Source organism: Xenopus tropicalis, chromosome 7 (genome assembly GCF_000004195.4).
Source record: "Xenopus tropicalis strain Nigerian chromosome 7, UCB_Xtro_10.0, whole genome shotgun sequence".
Classification (NCBI taxonomy): domain Eukaryota; kingdom Metazoa; phylum Chordata; class Amphibia; order Anura; family Pipidae; genus Xenopus; species Xenopus tropicalis.
In genome coordinates, this window is record NC_030683.2 from 112,234,566 (window position 1) to 112,255,148 (window position 20,583).

Below are 20,583 nucleotides of genomic sequence, written 5' to 3' on the forward strand. Positions count from 1 at the left end.
CCGGATAAGGGATCCCATACCTGTACTTGTATATATCTGACTACTACAAAGGAGAAGAAAAAGTAAGGCTGGAAGAGTCCCTTTGTATTGAATATAAAGCTGTATATATGTTTAATCCGCTTTATGTGTTCTTTCCTTATTCATTACAGTTTTACAATGTACTGTGTAGACAACAACATTTGATAAAACAAACCAACAAACCAACAAACAAATAATATAGGATATTCAGGGCTAGATTTATAAAGATAATACATATTGTAAGCCGTATTAGGTGTTATTCTAGCTGCTATGACCACACTAGTTGGCCAAACCCGGCTGGTGTCAGGCGACAGCTTATTAGTGGAAAGGTAATGTATTTTTGTAAAGGGATTTTCATGGTACAGGAGGGCTATTGCCAAAGTAAGAAAATGTATAACCAGATAGAAAACAACGGACACTTATGCAAGGAGCAAGTGACATTCAAGAAATCTGTAGGCAGACAGAAAACAATGAACTCTTGTAGTCTGAAGCTGCAAGTAGAGCCAGTAAGACTTTCAAGGAAGTTCAGGAAAACAGAGAATTGGGAAAATGATTATTTCATTCCCTTTTTTAAAAAAAAATACACACAAAAAATGATGGAAAAGTTGCAGTGGACCTTGAAGAGCAGCTAAAAACTTGATTTTATTTTCCTGGCCTAAGGGGAAGACATGAATCTGATTTCATAACTATAGATTTACTAACACATTCCTCTGAGCTTAGGATAACGATAACTAGGATGTCAGCAGGACATTGATTTTCAAACTTTTGATATTCAAGGCTACATTAGCTGCAGCAGCTGTTGACAGAACCTCCCAAGTTTGGGAATGACTGTAGTTGTATCTCTGAAACAGTTGGTATCACAATGTTTATTACCCTTGAGGGTTACGCCAAAGGAATATAGAGAAACTGAGGGTTCTTAAAGTCTTCTTTTGACCTGTGCTGAAATCACACATTTCTAATTGTAAATTGAATTTGCTGTGGGGTAACTCAGTAACATTGAGTTACACCACTGGGAAGAAAGTCTGTTTCCTTTCCTATTCACATCTGTAAATCCAGCTTGAAGGGCAATTAGGGAAAGATGGACCCTTATTTAATGTCCCAGTTATTCTTGGAACAATGACTGAATTGCTGAAACACCTATGTTTTTATATATCTATATATATATATATATGTATGGGCACGAACGATGGGCCTCCGCGACCAACATCTGGCTTGAAATTGGGCAGGTCTCGTTTGGGCGGGTTTGATTTTTCTGTCGGATTAGGTACGGAATCAGCTTGTTGATGTGGTCCCCGAACCACATGCCCGCCATTTTAATTTGAACCGAATTAGCCCGATATCACCCAACCGGAGGTGGGGATATCAGGAGAAGATCTGCTTGCTTGATGGCCTCGCCAAGTGAGCGGATCTTACTATGTATGGCCACCTTAAGGGTGAGGGCACACTGGTTGCATGTGTGCTTCTCTCTGCCTGATTATTGTAGGCTTCTGTATGTAGCTGCACCAACAGGCACAGTGTTGACCTGAGTGCATCTACACAGAGTGGTGATCAGATCAGTTTTTACGCACTTCTGGCTGATCTCTACTCCCTGTAGCTGCACTCAGGGCAGCATTGTGCCTGTCTGTGCAGCTACACACAGGAGAGTATAGGAGCGGATCTTCAGATCAAGTTTGCCCTCACCCTAAGGGGGCCCTGACTGAAGCTTGGCCTCAAGGGAGGCCTCACACTGACTAACCTTGGCTTACCTAATTTTCATGGTTTTTTTTGTGATGTGTGTTTATGTGATAATGAAGTACATAAATCTGTGTATTTACCTGGTAGATACATTGTTCCTTAAGGGGAACTCCAGCTTCTGAACCAAAATTTGTTAAAGAGCCCCACACAACACAGAAACCCCTTAATAAACTTTCACTGTGTTCTGTTCCTTCAAAAAGTGAATAAATACCATTTTTATATGCTGAAATCCAGCTGCAAAACAGCTTCTTCTTTTTTTGCATCATTTAATATCCTGGCAGGGGAGGAGAGACTAAAACATTGATGTTACAAACTGTAACAACTTCCCCACAGTTTACAGACAGCATGCAGGAACTACATAACCCACAATGCATTGCACTGTGATGTTCCTTACTCTATTGACATAACCTGTGCAGGGAATTGTGGGATTTGGAGGGTGAAGGCTGAAGGCAGGCAGGAGACTACTGTTGCATTTGTTACAAAAAGCTTAAGTTGTGCTAGGGTGGAGTTGCCCTTTAACAACTTTTGGAAATGGGTTCATTTACTGGATTGACTGGATTATTCTGCAACAAGACTCGTTGTTAACAAAATCCCATACAGTGCAATTACTCTGCCCACTTGGTGGGCAATTGAATGAATTATGTACAATCCCACACCTTGTGTCTCAACCCTTTCTCCTTGTAGAGTGTAAGCTCTTTTGGGCAGGGCCCTCTTCACCTCTTGTATCGGTTATTGATTGCTTTATATGTTACTCTGTATGTCCAATGTATGAAACCCACTTAATGTACAGCGCTGCGGAATATGTTGGCGCTTTATAAATAAATGTTAATAAATAATAATGTGGCAAACACAGTACTTGAATTACACAGAAGAGTGGAAGAGCTGAGCCTACCGACATGTCCTTGTTGCCCAGTAACCTCCTACCCAGGACAGCAGAGGACAGGATTTGAAATGGAAAAGGCCTTCATATCTTATCAATAAGTGGCCTGCTGCCAGACTTAACAAGTACAGAATACTATACTGATTGCCGATTCATGCCAACTTATAACTCTAAATCACATTTTTAACAAAAAAACAAGATGGAGACACACAGACATTATACATACAGACTGCATAAAGCACTGATACACATAAATCACATAATACATAGTAATAATATACACAGACAGACACAAGACAGACATGTACAGTAATTGCTGCACGGTGCAACAGCTGGAGGTTACCCTATGAAAGAATCAGCACAATTAATGCATATAAAAAATGAGCAGTTTCATTACAGAAGGTTTTAATCTATTCTTATAGAAAGATTTAGCTAGATAAATATAAAGAAAAATGATAGTTACAGCAAGTAAATATATAGTGACAGCCTTACCCTGAGGTGCTTCTGGTGGCGGTGGTGCTGGGGCCTCTTTTGCTGCTGGCTTAGCAGCTTGCTTTGGGGCTGCTACCCCCTTTTTACCTGCTAAAGGAAAGGATGAATTTTAGATTTTTTTTGTACTTGTTATACATTTTAATTCATATTTATTTATGTACCAGTCCATAACAGAACATTCCATACTGAAATATGACTAAAGAATGCACAAGGTAATATCCTGGTAATGGAACTCTTGGGAGTTGGGATATGCACTTTCAAAATCTCAAAGGCCTCTATGTACCTGAGAAAGCTGGGGGAACTGGCCAATTCTGTACCATATTGAAATAAATACTAGATATTAAAAGATATTATAGTACAGGTATCGGACGCCTTATCCGGAAACCTATTATCCAGAAAGTTCTGAACTACGCAAAGGTCATCTCCCATAGATTTCATCAAATTATTCACATTTTAAAAAAAGATTTACTTTTTCTCTGTAATAATAAAACAGTACCTGTACTTGATCCCAACTAAGAAATAATTACCCCTTATTGGGGGCAGAACAGCCCTATTGGGTTTATTTAATGGTTAAATGATTCCCTTTTCTCTGTAATAATAAAACAGTACCTGTACTTGATCCCAACTAAGATATAATTACCCCTTATTGGGGGCAGAACAGCCCTATTGGGTTTATTTAATGGTTAAATGATTCCCTTTTCTCTGTAATAATAAAACAGTACCTGTACTTGATCCCAACTAAGATATAATTATCCCTTATTGGGGGCAGAACAGTCCTATTGGGTTTATTTAATGGTTAAATGATTCCCTTTTCTCTGTAATAATAAAACAGTACCTGTACTTGATCCCAACTAAGATATAATTACCCCTTATTGGGGCAGAACAGCCCTATTGGGTTTATTTAATGGTTAAATGATTCCCTTTTCTCTGTAATAATAAAACAGTACCTGTACTTGATCCCAACTAAGATATAATTACCCCTTATTGGGGGCAGAACAGCCCTATTGGGTTTATTTAATGGTTAAATGATTCCCTTTTCTCTGTAATAATAAAACAGTACCTGTACTTGATCCCAACTAAGATATAATTACCCCTTATTGGGGGCAGAACAGCCCTATTGGGTTTATTTAATGGTTAAATGATTCCCTTTTCTCTGTAATAATAAAACAGTACCTGTACTTGATCCCAACTAAGATTTAATTACCCCTTATTGGAGGCAAAATAATCCTATTGGATTTAATTACTGTTTAAATAGTTTTTTTTAGTAGACTTAAGGTAGGAGATCTGAATTATCTGGAAAACCCCAAGTCCCGAGCATTCTGGATAACGGGTCCCATACCTGTACTGGCAATTTGTATCATTCTAGTATTTTTTATGGCTGAAGATGTGCACTTTTTTTTTAACCACACTTTATTTGTACCCCTCCTTTTAGGCACTGACCTTACTTGTCTTGGGAGACGTATAATGACTGGAATATCCACATAAAATAGCCCTGTGCCTAATATAGCTTCTCCAATCTAACATAACGCTGAGCCATCAGATAGAGGGATGTATTAACGCTACTCGCTTCTCATAAGACACCCACACTTTGCCTCACACCCTTGTACAGTGCTTAAATAAGATCTGGTATGCGTGCTAGGATTCTGCTTCCAGAAACTCGGCATACAGTAAGGAGAAGATCTATTCCCTTGCAGGCCTTCTCATCTCTCCCTCTGAGCCTCCTTTCTTGTAGAGATATCCAAGCCCACAGGCAGCTGTTGGCGTTTGTGTGTCTGTGTTTGCCTCCTGGATTCAGACTTACATTTTTGAGATGACACTTTATCATACCCCAGATGCTTCTAATTTCATAACCAGAGATTAAAGGCCCCTGGGGCATATTATGTTTGGAAGGAAAGAGGATGCCATCTACCACATTCGTACAGAACCCAAAAGCCAACAGTGAGACAAAAGTAACGCAGTGCTCTGCCACCATGTTTCTTATGCTTCTCAGGTGTCCATCAGTATGGCTATGGTAATGGAAAAAATATTCTCAATGCAAAAATGAAGAAGAAATTTTCCTTTGCACAAATTCATATGGTTACTGCCGCCATGGAAACTGTTTAGCGGCCACTTCGACAGTGGAAGAAAGATTGTGAATTTTATAGTTTGTGCCAGTGCACAGTGTATGTAATAAAACTTTTTACTGAAAAAGCTTTGTTTGCTCCAAAATATTATTATACCTTTAAAGGAAAACTCGACCCCCAAACAATGTCGGTCTCTATAACAATATATTGCATAAACAGCTTATATGTAAAGCCCTGCTTCATCTAAATAAACCATTTTCATAATAATGTACATTTTTTTAGCAGAATGTGCTGTTGGGTAATCCTAACTAGAAAACTGCAATTATAAGTACTAAGGGCCGCCTCCTGGGATCATACGATTGACATTCCCATCAGCCAATTAATGGACAGAGTTCAGTCTTTTACTCCCACACTACTTCCTGTTACAGATAGAGCTGCATTGTTTCCTGTCAGCTGATCTCTGAAGGAACTAAACTGGGCATGTGCAAGTCTAAAGGTGGCCATACACGCACCGATATTATCGTACGAAACCTCGTTTCGTACGATAATCGGTGCGTGTATGGCATGTCAGCGAGCCGACCGATATCGCAGGAAGCTGCTGAAATCGGTCGGCTCGCCGATCGGCCAAGTTAGAAAATTTTGATCGGGCGCCATAGAAGGCGCCTGACCAAAATTCTCCCTTCAGAGCTGAATCGGCAGAAGGAGGTAGAAATCCTATTGTTTCTACCTCCTTACCTGCCGATTCAGCCCTGAATGGTGTGTGGCGGATCTGACGATGTTTCGTGCGACCGACGGTCGTACGAAACATCGTGAGATCGCCACGTGTATGGCCAGCTTAAGCCTGCACTAGGCATGCCTGAGAAAGTAAGATGGCACCACAATGGTACTCTTTTCCCATTGTTTGTGCATTTTTCTTCTCAAAGAGCACTGAAAATCAGCAGTTTACACATTGACACTAGGGAAACCTAGTACAATACATCAAATCAATAGACATTGGTTAATAAAATACAAATAGATAAAAAATACAATTAAGCTCAAGTGCTACGTGTTACAGAGATAAGAGGAAGGCAGTCCCTGACCCAGATAGCTTACAATCATTTGTTGCTTTACAACAGGAAACCTCTCAGCAGTTACATGGCAGTGAGCAGCCAAATGCAATGTACTCCCTCATAGTAGTTAGAAGGACACATTTACAAGCACAAATACAAATGCAAAGGATCAATGGACTCAAAATTGCATCCATACATGCTCCTTTGCAACCTGCAACAAAAGTCTGTACATCCCTTTGCCTGCTTTGATGAACTACACACATTGTACTGTACACATTAGCCCAAGGGAACCCAGCAGCCTAGATCTGGAAGTAGTTCTAGGTTCCCTTAGCAGGTTGCTATAGTAGCCTCTGCTGACATGTACCAAGTGAATCATGCACTAAATGCAGGTATGTACTGGGCCCAAACACATAATAAAATAATTGAAATAATCTCTGAAATAAATATACAGCTTTAGATATCTTCTAATCAGGATGTTTTAGATCACGTCCTGATTCACCCGAGACACTGCAACTTTTGTTAGGGTTCATCCTGATCCACCAAAGCCCCATCCACTTTTGAGAAGGCCCATACCTTTTGGCTTCCACTCTCCCACCTAAATAGAGATAGTAGGTAGGCATGGGAGTACTCCCATAAAAGCTTTATTTTGAAGCAGCCTGAGATCTGAAATGGCTTATATTAAAGAAAAAGATGTCCTTGCTAAGCAAGGTCCCCCCCCCCACCCCCTGAGAGCACTATATTATGGGAATTGAAGGATTCTATAAAAACTAATATAGGGCTATAAGCTTAAAGGGGAACTTCAACCAAACACAACTTAAGCTTTATAAAAAGTAAACATAATTTCAAGCAATTTTCCAATATTCATCAATTTAAAAATATGCAGCCTTTCCATGATTTTTAATGTAATAATATGGTTTGGAACAGTTCCCTAAGCCCCGCCCCCTGTTCCCCTGCTGATCTGGCTGACTGCTTTGATACTAAAAAAAAAATGTAACAGTAGTCGACTGTCCTCGGACTGCCTTCAGCCTGCATCCTCCCAATCCCACAATTCCCTGCACACGTGATGTCAATGTCAAGGAAGGAACGTCACAGTGCAGTGCATTGTGGGTTATGTAGTTCCTGCATGCTGTCTGTGAGCTGTGGAGAAGTTGTTACAATTTGTAACATCAATGTTTTAGTCCCTCCTCCCCCGGAAGGATTTCAAATGATGCAGAAAGAGAACTGCAGAACTGTTTTGCAGCTGGATTTCAGCATATAAAATGGTATTTATTCATACTTTTTAAAGGAACAGATTACAGTGATAGGTATATTAGGGGTGTCTGTGTTGCGTGGGTCTCTAACAAATTTTGGTTTGAAAGCCAGAGTTCCCCTTTAACCAACCTAATATATGTATTGAAATAACATGTACTGTATTTGTCAAGGGACCCAGAGCAAATTTCCTTTCTGCCCTACAATAAAACTAGGCCTGGACGAACACGGATGAGCAAATGGAAGAACCCCAAAAGAAGACACATTCAGAAGCAGAGGTGCAAATCATGGGATTTATAGCCTTTTCTGCCATGGCTACAAGCCATTGTGCAAATGTGACTCTCCCTCTTGCATTCCAAGAGTGTGACCTGTTATCTCTTCATAAAACCCTTTCCCCAATGTGATGCTTTGGTCTCATAAGTATTTACTAACTGTCATGTGGCTTCTTTCTTCTATTTCCAGTCACACGATGGAGAGGCTCATGTGTGAAATATTTTGCTAATCTGCCCATTACTAATTAAAGTCCCCACACCTGGAAGTGTCCTCCCCTCAGCCACAGCCCCTTCTGGGTTCTCACCTAATTGGGGCAGGGAGCTGAGCAACAGTCTGTTTATTAAACATGCGGCCGGGATATAATTAGCTCTTGGCCTTGGCCAATTAAACGAATGCGCATTCAGCAACACTGAGGCCTTGGGGAATGGTATACACAGTTTCATCACGTCTTATACAGGACGGTGCCAAGAGCAGAACCTGCCTGGCAATTCGTTTGCCTTTCATTTATCTGTCTGTTATCTAATAGATATACATATATATATATATATATATATATATATACACATATGGCAAACTGACCAAAATTCTTGTATTTTCCTCTGAGGAAAAAAATTATTTTACCCATATTTGCTACAAATTCGCTACAGAACAAAATGTTTATGCCACCTTAGAGCAGATGAGCACCCTTAAAAAAACGTGGGGTATTGAATGGGCAGTTGACATCAGTGCAAAATCATGATGAGAGGTCAGAGGGCCCTGCCAATGAAATCTTATTGAGATCCATAGACCGAAACCATTTAATCAGCACTATAACCCCCTACCCAACCCTTTAAAAAATGATTACATATTAAACTCCACTAAAGGCACCCTGGCTTACTCTAAGTTCTTGGAAGTGAGAGTGAGAGAGAGGGTACTGGGGGTGACGAGGGGGTACATGTAATGAGCAGAAGTGGGGACAAGATACTTGCCTAAGATAATAGTACACCTTGGCCCAGCGCTATAGCAGACCCAGCAGCAGATCTAACATTACTGTATGAAAGGCCCAATAGAGATCCTGATACATTCACTTCTAGTTGCACATTGGTTGTTGCCACTGAGTGAGGGTAAACAGTCATGAAAAATCGGTCAGGCCATGCACATGACGGAGAAAAATACTATACAGCATTTGAGGGGATAAACAAACGTCTTTACTCTTGTCTCAAGTCCAATATTGACTCATTTTATAATAATTTTTTTTTTAGTTTTAACCATATTTATGCAAAAGCATAAAAATAGGACGTCTGTGCCCCTCCAAAAGCATGAGACTTTTCCATTCATTCTCACTAAGTTACTGGGCTGTGAAAATCTGAAATATATTCTCATTACTGTGACTAAAGTAGGCAGATAAAAGGAAATTGTTTTCTGGTTGCTTTGGATTACTGCTCTGGGGCGAACTTGTCAAGTGTTGGTAAACAAGTCCAACAATTATTATGAGGTAAAGATCTATTATCCAGAATATTGGATAGGAATGCCTGGGTGAGAGATCTTTCAGTAATTTGGATCACCATCCTTTAAGTATGCTAAAACACAATTTAACATGAATAAACCCAATAGGATTGTTTTGCCACCAATATGGATTCATGCAGATTAGTTACCATCAAACACAAGCTACTGTTTTATTATTGCAGAGAATAAAGAAATCATTTTAAAAAAAATTAGAATTATCATCTTAAAATGGGAAATAGCCTTCCATAATTCAGAGCTTTCTAGATAATGGATACCTGTACATTATATTAATTTAGAACCAAAAATCCATGCTTATGGACCCATTGGGTTTTTCAAAGGAGAAGGAAAGTGTAATTTGTAAAAAACTTAAATTATTTGCTGAAATTGCACTCTGAGGGAGATGGCTTTCTCATAATTCAGAGCTTTCTGTACAACAGGTTTCCATATTGTGGATCCCATGCCTGTATTGATATGTATTTATAAAGTGCCAACATGTTCCGCAGTGCTGTACAATGGATGGGTGTATATATATATATATCTCTCAAACATACAAATATCATACAAATATTGATTGATACAAGAGCTAAAGAGTGCCCTGTTTAATAGAGCTTACAGTCCTAAAGGATAAGGCAGTATAAGGCACAAGGTTTGGGCAAAATCATGAGTTAGCAAAGTGAGAGATATGACACTTAGCAGAAGGGCTGCCATCGGTAATCAGAGGGCCAAATACTACTACATTAGCAGGTCCTTCCCCCCAGGAGGAGCCCACCAGTCACCTGGGCCCTCTAGGCTATGGGCGCTGATGACAGTTAGAATAAAGCTACAATGAGAAGAAATTCTCCTGGTTATGCATGGTCACAAACCCCCATCCACCCCTACCACACACTATTATGCACAAAATCCACCCACCTCCATAAATCCTATCCTTATATTGACCTAAAAATTGTGCTTTATTGTCTCTCGGCTCCCACTCTACCATGGGGTCCTAGACTGGAGTACCCCCTTTCCCCCCACCTGATGGTGGCCCTGCTTAGCAGGTGTCAGTGGCAAATAGTGTATACTGAAGGAATTCTAGGTTACATGAGTATAAGATTAGGAAAGAGTTGGATGCTACCTAGCATGGCAGGGGAGAAGCGGTTGTTGAGGTGTATGAACCTGGCAGCAACACCATTATGGACTGGAGTCTTTGGAGGGGAAGGTCAATCAATGGAGAGTAACAATAGGCAATACATGATATGATGTAAATGGAAATATTGGTAGGATTGCAACCATTTGTAGCTTCTAATACCTGCCAGGGTGGGGGTGTGTCTACAAGAGGGGGGTTGATGACGTCAAGGGCAGGGTCATGACGCAATGGGGGTGAAGTTGTGATGTCACCGGCCAGTAGTAGTGCAGAGTAGAGGGACAAGCTGGGAAAGGGATTTGGATGTTGGTGGGGCGATCTTGGGAGGACAAGGGGACAAGTACTGGTATGTTTGTATTTTACCAGCTAGTGAAATACCAGCCCGGAGGCAACCTTAAATATTGGTGGCTTTTGGGTAATGAATGATTGTATTATTTAAATATTCTTAAGGTGAAAGTGACATGATTTTGATTTAGTTATTGATTGGATATGAGGAGAGAAGAACAAGGAAAAAGCAAGGATAACTCCACTGGAATCATTGAAGAAGAATGAAAGCCAAGAATAAAATGTAGTGGCCAATGAGAGACCACCCTATTGTGAGACCCAGTTATATATTATATATTTTACTGAATAAATGTTAGAGATTGTACACAGAAAATAATTTCCATGTACTGAGGAAGGGTAGAGATGAAACCCCGGTGTGTCCTTTTTTGCACCAATACACAGTGTGAGAACCACTATTCAGTTTATATTTTATTACTGTGGTGCTAAGTCTTTAATGTACTAGGGGGCATTTATTACATTAAGGGGCGTATTTATTAACACTGGAGACAAACTTCACCACTGATGTTGCCCATAGCAACCAAACAGTAATTAGATTTAAACGATCACCTACAAATTAGAAAACAATGATGTTTGTCTCAATGTTAACATGCCCCCAAGGGCGGGTTGCAAAGTAAAAAAATGAGCATATGTTTTCCATAGGTGACCAACTGTATCCCAAAGTGACCACATGAACTGATAGTGCTACTGATATTGCTCACTGGGTATTGGCCTATGTTACATACTTATTTACTTCAAACACTGTATAACTGACAAAAATGTGTATGTTGTATAATCAATGGGGCGGGGCTTGTTCATATTTTTGTGTATGTGGTGTCTGTGCAAGTAATCCTTTGGCCTTTGATACCCTAGCTGCTGTATATATTACAGTTCCCAGGATCACCCCCTGCCAGCAACCCTGAGAGTTGTAGTTCAACAGCAGCAGCTGGCGTGTGAAGTTTGCCCTGGGATGGTTTCCCATAGTAATCAGAGATGCCCCCCACACTGCAGGCACTTCTCACAGCAAAGTGCATATTTCCTTGGTAATCCAAATGTTCTGACACTTAACCTCTGGTTTCAACAGCCTCTTAACTTACTATCAACATGCATCATCCTAAATTCCACTAAATGTCCTGCCGGATATAATTATATTCATATAAAAAGGTAGTTAGTGTCTATCATCATTATTTATCATCTCCAAATTCTCAGAAAATTCTCAGAAAGCTTAAAATTATGGGAAGGCCATCTCCCATAGACACCAATTTAATCAAAAAATTCTCTTTTTTAAGTATTTCTGTAAGAGAATGGGTATAGAGGAAGCTAACTGGGCCCCCCGTGACCCCACAGCCCCCCCCCCCCCCCATGGCTGCAGGGTCTGCTTCCTCTATAGTTACACCACTGGTCCCCCATATTCTCTTTGAAACTTTCTTGCTTCCTTGTGCTCTTAATGAATTAATATTGGGTCTAAGACAATGTTTCCTCTATCCCTCCCCCACACCCTTCATTTTACCCCACCTCCCATTTGTACAACATATAGGATTTCTGCTTTTGTTTCCAAGGCATCACAATGAATGGGCAATTAATGGTCAAATGTTGGAAGCAAGCAGAACAAATGAAGACCATGGTCTCCCTACTCAGCAGGCCAAATGTCTGAAATACAGAAACATATGGAATAATGTAAATATTTATATCTGTTTCAGGGAACATCTGCAATTGTATTATCCTCACATTCGTAAGCTTTATTCAGAAGGGAGCTGTTCATTTTTGAAGGTAGATCTGCCTGTCCTCCCCATCCCCCACTTTTCACCACTCACCTCCACGTTAAAATGAAACACTGCAGAAGTGAGAGGTCATGTCTACACCATATTAAATCCTTACAGTTGTACAGGGACTGCTAATGGCTTGTAACAAGTCTGTTTGCACGTTTATGAGATTGCACAACCAGCAGAGACCATAAAAAATGACTGCAGTTACCGTACTCTCAATGGCAATTGCTTTGGAAAAATCTGTCTTTCATTGCTTGATTGTCATCTGTGTTTATTCTACACAAACCTGCCCAACCCTGCAACTTCCCCAGTAACACACAAATCTGCATCTTGCCCCATAACATACAAAAATGTGCAACCTTTTCACTTTCCGGAGCAATAAAGAAAACTGCATAACCCTGAATCATTCCAAGCAGAATATACACCAGAATGTCCAACCCTATAAAATAACTGTCCAATCCTGCAACTTCACCCCATAATATACAAAGTTGGCCACCTCTGTAACTTCTACATCAAAATGCACCCAGCCCAAAAAAAGTAAGGGTGTCTTAAGTAGATATGGGGCATCCCCTCTATCCAGGTTTTGTAGGTTCATGGGAAGGAGGCCTATTTTGTTTTTGGTTGTATCTTGCTCCTCACCCCCAAGAGCCAAGGTTTGAGTAATTGAAATCAATGTATATGGCTCCCCAGTGCCAAGCACCCTAGCTAAAGAGTAGATGGTCAGTTATTATTTTGTTCTCTACTCCACCATGAGATGCGCCAAAGATTGCAGTAGTGGAACCCCTCCAACTGAACACATACATCGTGTGGCTATACCTGGGAGCACAGGCCCCCTTTTCTGATTTTTGCTTAGTACTTTCCACCCCATTGGACACAAGAAGAAAAAAGGGGTCAAGAGCACATTTAATGGGAACCCCTGGTGGTGGGGTGGGCACTGAGTTGTTTGCATAGAACCAACAAGCTCTCTGAACTCTGGAACATAATCAGAGTTATACAGAGTGGAGGCAGCAAAGTTGTGAGTACAATCTTCACTTTATCCCTATAAATTCTTTCAAAATGTATTAAGCCATGCAAGTAGAGGTTATCAATGAAGGCCTTTAGCTATAGAGATTATATATTACTATCTATATTTATTTATATGAACATATAAATCCCACTTTTGTTTTCCTATTGGCATGTCCAGTTTTTTATTGTTTATAGTGAACCAAGGGTGATTAGTCCTTTTTCTAAGGCTTTGCCCAGTTCCTCGTGTCAAAATACCTCCTTCATGCATCCTATTGCGTAGACCACATTGTTGGATGGTAGCAGCCATGGATAGTAAATTCCTCTAATGTGCCTGGAATAGGTATTTTATCTGATGAGATGCTTGGGCACATATTACATTTCTTGATTCAAATGAGTATGTTCCATTACTGCTGGGCTGTGAAAGAGAACTTAATAAAATAAGTATGGCCACCAGGAATGGTGGAAATATGGGTTTTAGTCTCTTATCTTTATGCAGTAGGATCTGTTACCCTCTGCCTATTTGATTGAGGGCATTTGGCAGTGGGTTAAATGTTGTTACAAGTGGTATTTGGTTTATCTCTTTTTTTCTATTTGTATTGGAGGATATGGTTTGGGTGATTTTGGTGGCTCTGTGTGGTTGTGATCTACAGTTATTGGGTTGTAGCCTCTTCTGAAAAAAGTCTTTAATGAGGGTTCATAGGTACCTATCTCTTTCAAGGTTGTCAGAACAGACACAGTTGTAGCTTAGGGCTAGGCTGTAGATAATGGAGTGTTTACGGTGGTCCGGGGTGGAAGCTGACTATGGATTTGTCATATATGGAGATATGGAGGTGTATGCTGTGAGGCTTTGTGCACCTGACAGATACTGGCAGTATATGATATTCCCAGGCTGAGTGTGCAACAGCTGCATTCTGCTTGTGTTTTCCTACATAACAATGAACAGAACCATGCTAAAAACATGACATTTAATACAGTAGTAATATGGTCTGTTGTCTCAATACATAGTTATTTTATTTAGTTGGTAAAATGGTGCATGTGGGGGAAAAGAGTTGGTGACATGAACTGAATATAAGTCATGCTATAACCCATTTCTCTCACAGAGGGATTCATTCTTATCAAATAGGATTTTATTGATGTTTCAGTGACCCAAAACACTACTATATGGCTCCCAATTGTAGTCCAGTTTCTGAGAGTAGGGTTCTGATCACAAACGGCTGCAGAAAGGAGTAGTGGTATTTATGGACTGCTTGTTTTAACATGGTATAAATACAACCAGCCATGGCAATGCCATGCAGGGCAATTTAGGGGTGTTTTTCCTATTGGGGTTTATTTAGTAGCCCAAACTAAAATGTAAAACACCACTGAATTGCCCCAAATTGACCCATTGGGTACTATGTGAATCCTCTTAAAGTGTTCAAATGTCAGATTGTTGCCAACAATGCAGGCCATGGCGAAAACCAATGAGTACCATAAGCCATTGGTAGCAGAGGCATTCCTCTGTACTCTGTGCACAATTCTGAAAAATTTGAGGGTATTGTGCCTCCCCCTGGGTAAAGTTTGCGGGGCACCTGAATATACGGGTGGGGGTACTGAATAAAGCAAAACAGCAATAGAAAAAGAACCTGCTCAATAGAGTTATTCCATAGTGTCATGGCCAACAGATATTTCATCTTCCTACCACCACCTATCAGCTATATTGTTCCAGCTGGGTTGGAATTATATTTCTATAAACTGGCATACTAGTCAATGGGTTGCTGAACTTAGACTCAGAAAATCATAATAATCTACATTCTTTCTACAATGAAACTGCTGCAGACTGCTGTATACTTTGCAAAGCAGTTCATTCTGCACATGCTGAGCAAGCGTATATTCCTAATGGTCTTAAAAACAGGTCAAGCTGAAATCCCATCTTTCTGATTTATGACCCCTTAATACCTTGGGCATATTTGATTTCTCTCTAATCCTCCTGCCAAGCTCTTTTCAGGCTCTCGGAGCACCCTTTGCTGCACGCTGCAGCCTTCTCTTGTGCTGCTTGGAATGCCAGCCTCTAGAGATAATGTCATCCATATCCTATAACAGGAAGGATGATAACCATCTATACAGCTCTTATACTATCAATAGTAGCTAATTATTTTTAAAACCACATCAGCCCTTTTATAGCCAAAGAGGAGCAGGCCCTATGAATATGACAGATGACATGACCTAATTACCGTAGAGCAACAATTTGCAATGTATTTCTGCAAATTAAATATCATGCCGGGAATGCGGCGCTAATTTGTCGCGCTTATTTCTTGAGAGGACAAAGTTTTCTTAATCAATGTTTTCCTGCACAATTGGTGGAACATAAAAGATAATTTGTCAGTTCGCTGACAGACAACTGTTGTGCCGTAATGTCCATGTGATATCCCAAGCAGGAGATACGATTCGCCGCGGATTTGAGCCGCGCCGGCAATGCAGTGTAGGGTAAATGTAGGGCCATTAAGGCCCGTAGGCACAAAGAGGTTTAATTAAAGAAGCCATGTTAAATGCAGAAACTTCAAGCAACATTTCCAGCAATATCTAGCAATATCTATGCAATGAATTGTTTTGAATGTTTTGCCACCTTTTACAGCATATTGCAATCTGTGCCAACGGTGACTACAATATTCTAGTGGGTATCATAACACAAATGGATGTCATTAGCTGTTTGTGTCTTATAGCAGGGACCCCAACCTTTTTTACATGTTTGCCACAATCAGATGTAAAAAGTGTTGGGGAGCCACACAAAAAAGTTCATAGGTAGCCCCATGTGGACTGCTGCTCTGCAGGAGGCTCTGCTTGGAATAAAACTGTGTCCCTGCTTTAAAAACTTGTCTCCAAGTCAGAAATGTAAAAATGGGTACATATTTTGAGGCCACTGGGAGCAACATCACTCCATGTTACTCCAATATCCCAATGCACAAACCCTATAGGGTATGTGTCTTTCCCCACTGCCCCACCAGTGGTTCTAGTAATGAACACCTTTCTTTAATGCATAGTAGTGATTAGCTATGTTACATGGGCACCTTTCTTTATACATAGTAGTGATAAACAATGTTACAGCATGCATTCTGTCAATATGGAATTCTTTTGGAAGAATGGAAAGTTTACATTTTTGAAAGAAAGGAATGTAAGTAAGAAACTGTCCCAGCAGAAGGCAAACTCCGGGATAACGTACGGATAACCAATCGACAGCTAATGAAAGCCAGCAATTAAACTGGTTACTATAAGTTACTAGACACAAATTCAATAAAACATCAGGTCACTTTCCCCAATGTGCCATTGTCCATATACTCGGGTTTTTACCACTGTGGTTAACAACTGTTTTGATATGGCTTGTTGGGGGCAGTTATTTTATGATGTTAATGGTACATTTGCTAAATCCTTTGCACCTTGTTTATGGTCTTAATATGAGTATTCTGGGTTAGATGTACCTGAGATAGGACTGAGTCTACCAGAGCTCCCAACCCTTCTATATTTTCCAGGGGACCCCCAGATTTACTGTATATACAGGGGTCAGAGAAACTGGAGGCATAACTGGTTGTAAATGGGTGTGGTTGGGTGCACTTGTAGTAAGCCAGAGAGGTTGGCAACTTAGTCTACTCAAGTGAGGTGCATTGTATAGGAATTATTTAGTTGTTTAAAGACAATGTTTATCAGACCTTTATCTAGAAAATCACAATATTCTGGATAACGCATCCCATGTCTGTACTAACTTCATAGGGGTATTTTATACAAGTCATGGACAACCTATTGTTATGTTTTAATGGAACAATACAATGGGGGGTTTATTTTATAAGGCTTTCTATGGGGTATAATGCACAAGCACCTCCTTGATTTAGGCTGATGCCAAACCACTGCAGTATGATCCCCTTACAAACGCACAACAAATACTTTCCATAATACCAAACATGGCATCCAGAGCTATTGCCAAACACAGTTACTGCCAGATGAAGCAGCGCAAGGAACAGGTGTACTTTGTTTTTAACACCTTGATTTAGCAGGTTTCCACTGGTAAGAATTCCTGATAATAACTGCACAGTTTGCTCCAGTTCTAGTAATATATAAACAACCGACCACTAGGCTGCAATTATTGAATACCTGTTTGAAAGGAAGCATCTGACTGGCCACCCTGAGATTGATTCTAGACTTGGAGCAAACTATGCACTTGTTAGTAAATTATATTACAATGAATATATCACTCTCCGAAGGTAATACATTGCTGAATATGAGATTCCATTGCTACTCAACTTCTCACACATCCCTAGCATTAAATAGATAGATATCTATAAATGTCTGTTCCCAAGAAAATGTATGTAGAAGAGATCTAGATGTTACCAAGGACAATACTTTATTGCAGCTTACATTTGGCAGAGGGACCCTGTAATTTAGCTCTATGGTGCCACTGGGTAAGCTATCACTATACAAAATATTGCTTCTACCTATATGGAACTCACACAGCCAATGACTCCCATTGCTTCTAAAGACCTAGGAAGTGAAGATAATGTTTCATGGCGTTTGTAGTACTTCGCAGTTGTAATTATCCCACTTCCTTTGAGGAGAAACTCAGAATTAACAAACTCGCAAACATTTTACTTGTAGTAGTAATCAGTGGCAACCAACCAGAATTCATGTTTCATTGGTCTTACTGCATCTATCTATATAACCAGTAAAATCAAATATATTATTACTGTAGGATGACATGATAATAAACCAGATGTCTCATTTTAGATTAAAAATACATTTTCTATCAAATGTCTTCATTTATAAGTTAAATCTTTTTTGTTAACATTCATCTTTTTTTAATCAGTAATTATTCTTACACCCTGTCTTAAAATACCTGCTGTTATTACAAGAAACAGCAAAGCAATCAAAATAAGTTTAATCTAGTGAATATGTTATGTCTGTCTCTTATAATAATAAGGATATTGATAATGACCGTCTGATAATAAAAAATATTATCTGTTTGTTTTAAGGATCTGAATACTGATCATTAAATTATTATTTATACATTTCTTATACTTGGGAGATGCTTTATTCAAGAGTTAAAGACCAGAAATGTGAAACCAATATTTCTTACATATGGACCTTTGAGGTCATGTTCAGCTAGAATGACTGGCATCAACTTCAGCAGAGAGAGTACTATGCCGGGGCAGTATGCTGTATAAATATGTTTTGATAAACTCATTGAAAGTTAAAGTGTAAGCCAACCTAACATTCATGCTTATTAAGATTTGTGGATAAGAGAGTTAAGTGCATGAATTAAAGGTGACCAGCCATGTAGATTTAATTCTGTTGTGTATATGGTTAGTCTGTCCCATTAATGTCCTATTAAAGTAAAAAATCAGCAAGTTCTACCAGTCCCCAACAGTTATTTTGAGACAATCCTCAAAGCAGGTTACAGCACACGTCAAGCCTGTGCCGAGAAGATAACTTTGAAATCTATCCATCCTGCTGAGTTACCAGCCTCAAGTTTAAAGCAGCACAATCTGTAGTGTCAGAGGTCTTCAGCTTGAATTGAACTACTAGCCCCAGCATCCCCAGGAAGCCACTGAATGATATGAGATGCCAGTAGAATATAATCCCACCAGCACAGGCATACAGCAAATACATGTTATTGGCAGGATCTACAATAAATGTCATAATTAATACTGGTGGAAGGTACTGAAAACCTGTTGCCTGTCTTCCAGTTATGCAGTCAAAATCTACACAGTGTTTTCCTTTTGCATGAAGAGTAAAATCCTATAGACATTTCCTTCACTTAAAGCTTAATGATGATACCATCTTCTAACTATCCTCCAATAAGAGAGCATACAGGATAAACTGTCCTACCCGCTTTCGCTGGCTCAGGCATGATTGTCTGTGTCGCCCTCTCCTTGGGTCCAGGCACAAACTCCTTCTTGAGTGGTCTCCTTGTCTCTTTAAAGACAGCCTCTCCTCTCTTGGGAGACGTTGACAAATGTCACCTGACCCCAGGGACTGGTTGCCAAATTCCTAAACCGTTCCATAAACTTCCCTAAAACTCTTAGAGGGGGAGACTTCATGCCTTAATAGTAATAGGCAGTGGAGGGGATGGGATCTCATTTTGCCCATGAAAAAGTTATTAAGAGCTTTGCAGCCGAATTTATAATCTGTAAATAAGACAGAAGCACCAGCTGCTCTTGTATGTATAGGCATGAAGAGACTGAAAAAGACAGGGGGGGATGCAGTCGCTGCAGCTGATCTCTTTCGGAATGAGTTTATGAAAAGATAAACATATTCCCCATCCAGGAATCAAGGGTTTAACCTTCCCTTTCAAATTGATTTAATAAATCATTCCAGAAATACATGGCAGGACACGCTGTTGCATTGCCCATGGCACAATGAACTATAGCATGGACTCCTAGAATTAGAAACGCATTCTGTTTTAGGACAACGTGCACAAGATAATATGAAATTATTAGCTAAAATAATTGCTGTTTCTAGACCTTGTCCAAGGGGAAGGGTTTCCTGGAAAGAAAATCTGGGTACAAAGAGCAAAAATGGGTGCAAATGCCATAAATGCATTTACTCCTTGCACCTTGCACCTCTTTGTGCCTATAGAACACAGCATAGAATTGTGCCACCCTGTATGTACTGTAGAAGTTTCTGGAGGTTGGTGGCCCCATGGGCATCCCACATAACAGAGATTAAGTTCATAACTTTATTACATGACCATCCATGACCATTTTAAACTTTGTCCCATATTTTTACTCTACAACAGGGTATAGAGAAGCAGAAGCAGCAACTGAAAGTCTAGACCCAATCCTCTGGTGCTTGATAGTGATAGAGCCATAAATAACACTTAGCACTCATGCAACCTTATTATTATTTTATGTTATCCTGTTATTGGCTTGGGATCACACTGACCAGGGCTGGAACTAGGGGTAGGCATAAGAGGAAGCTGCCTAGGGTGCAATGATTGGGGGGCGCCAGGCAGGAACCTCTCCTGCCTACCCCTAGCCTGAGATTTGTTTCGTGTCGCTTTGCATCGCACATCCCCCCCCCCCCCCCCAACCACCGGAAACAGCAACTTTTTTTAGTCGCACAAAAAAGCAACTTTTTCGTATTGTCGCACAAAAGCCAGCAT

General features: G+C 40.1%; 1 protein-coding gene across 3 annotated transcripts in view; it reads right to left on the bottom strand.

Moving 5' to 3' along the window:
* The window catches only part of mybpc2 (myosin binding protein C2), a 60,641-nt gene extending 41,206 nt beyond the window's left edge, over positions 1 to 19,435 (bottom strand). The window contains exons 1-2 of one of the 3 annotated variants that reach the window (XM_031905793.1): positions 19,308 to 19,435; positions 3,125 to 3,214 (exon numbers count right to left, since the gene is read on the bottom strand). In XM_031905793.1, coding sequence (XP_031761653.1) covers positions 3,125 to 3,214; positions 19,308 to 19,329 — 112 coding nt within the window. In that variant the 5' untranslated portion in view covers positions 19,330 to 19,435. The remainder of the gene's footprint in view (positions 1 to 3,124; positions 3,215 to 19,307) is intronic. The other 2 variants (XM_031905792.1, XM_031905791.1) reach the window with 2 other exon arrangements.
* Positions 19,436 to 20,583: the final 1,148 nt, after the last annotated feature.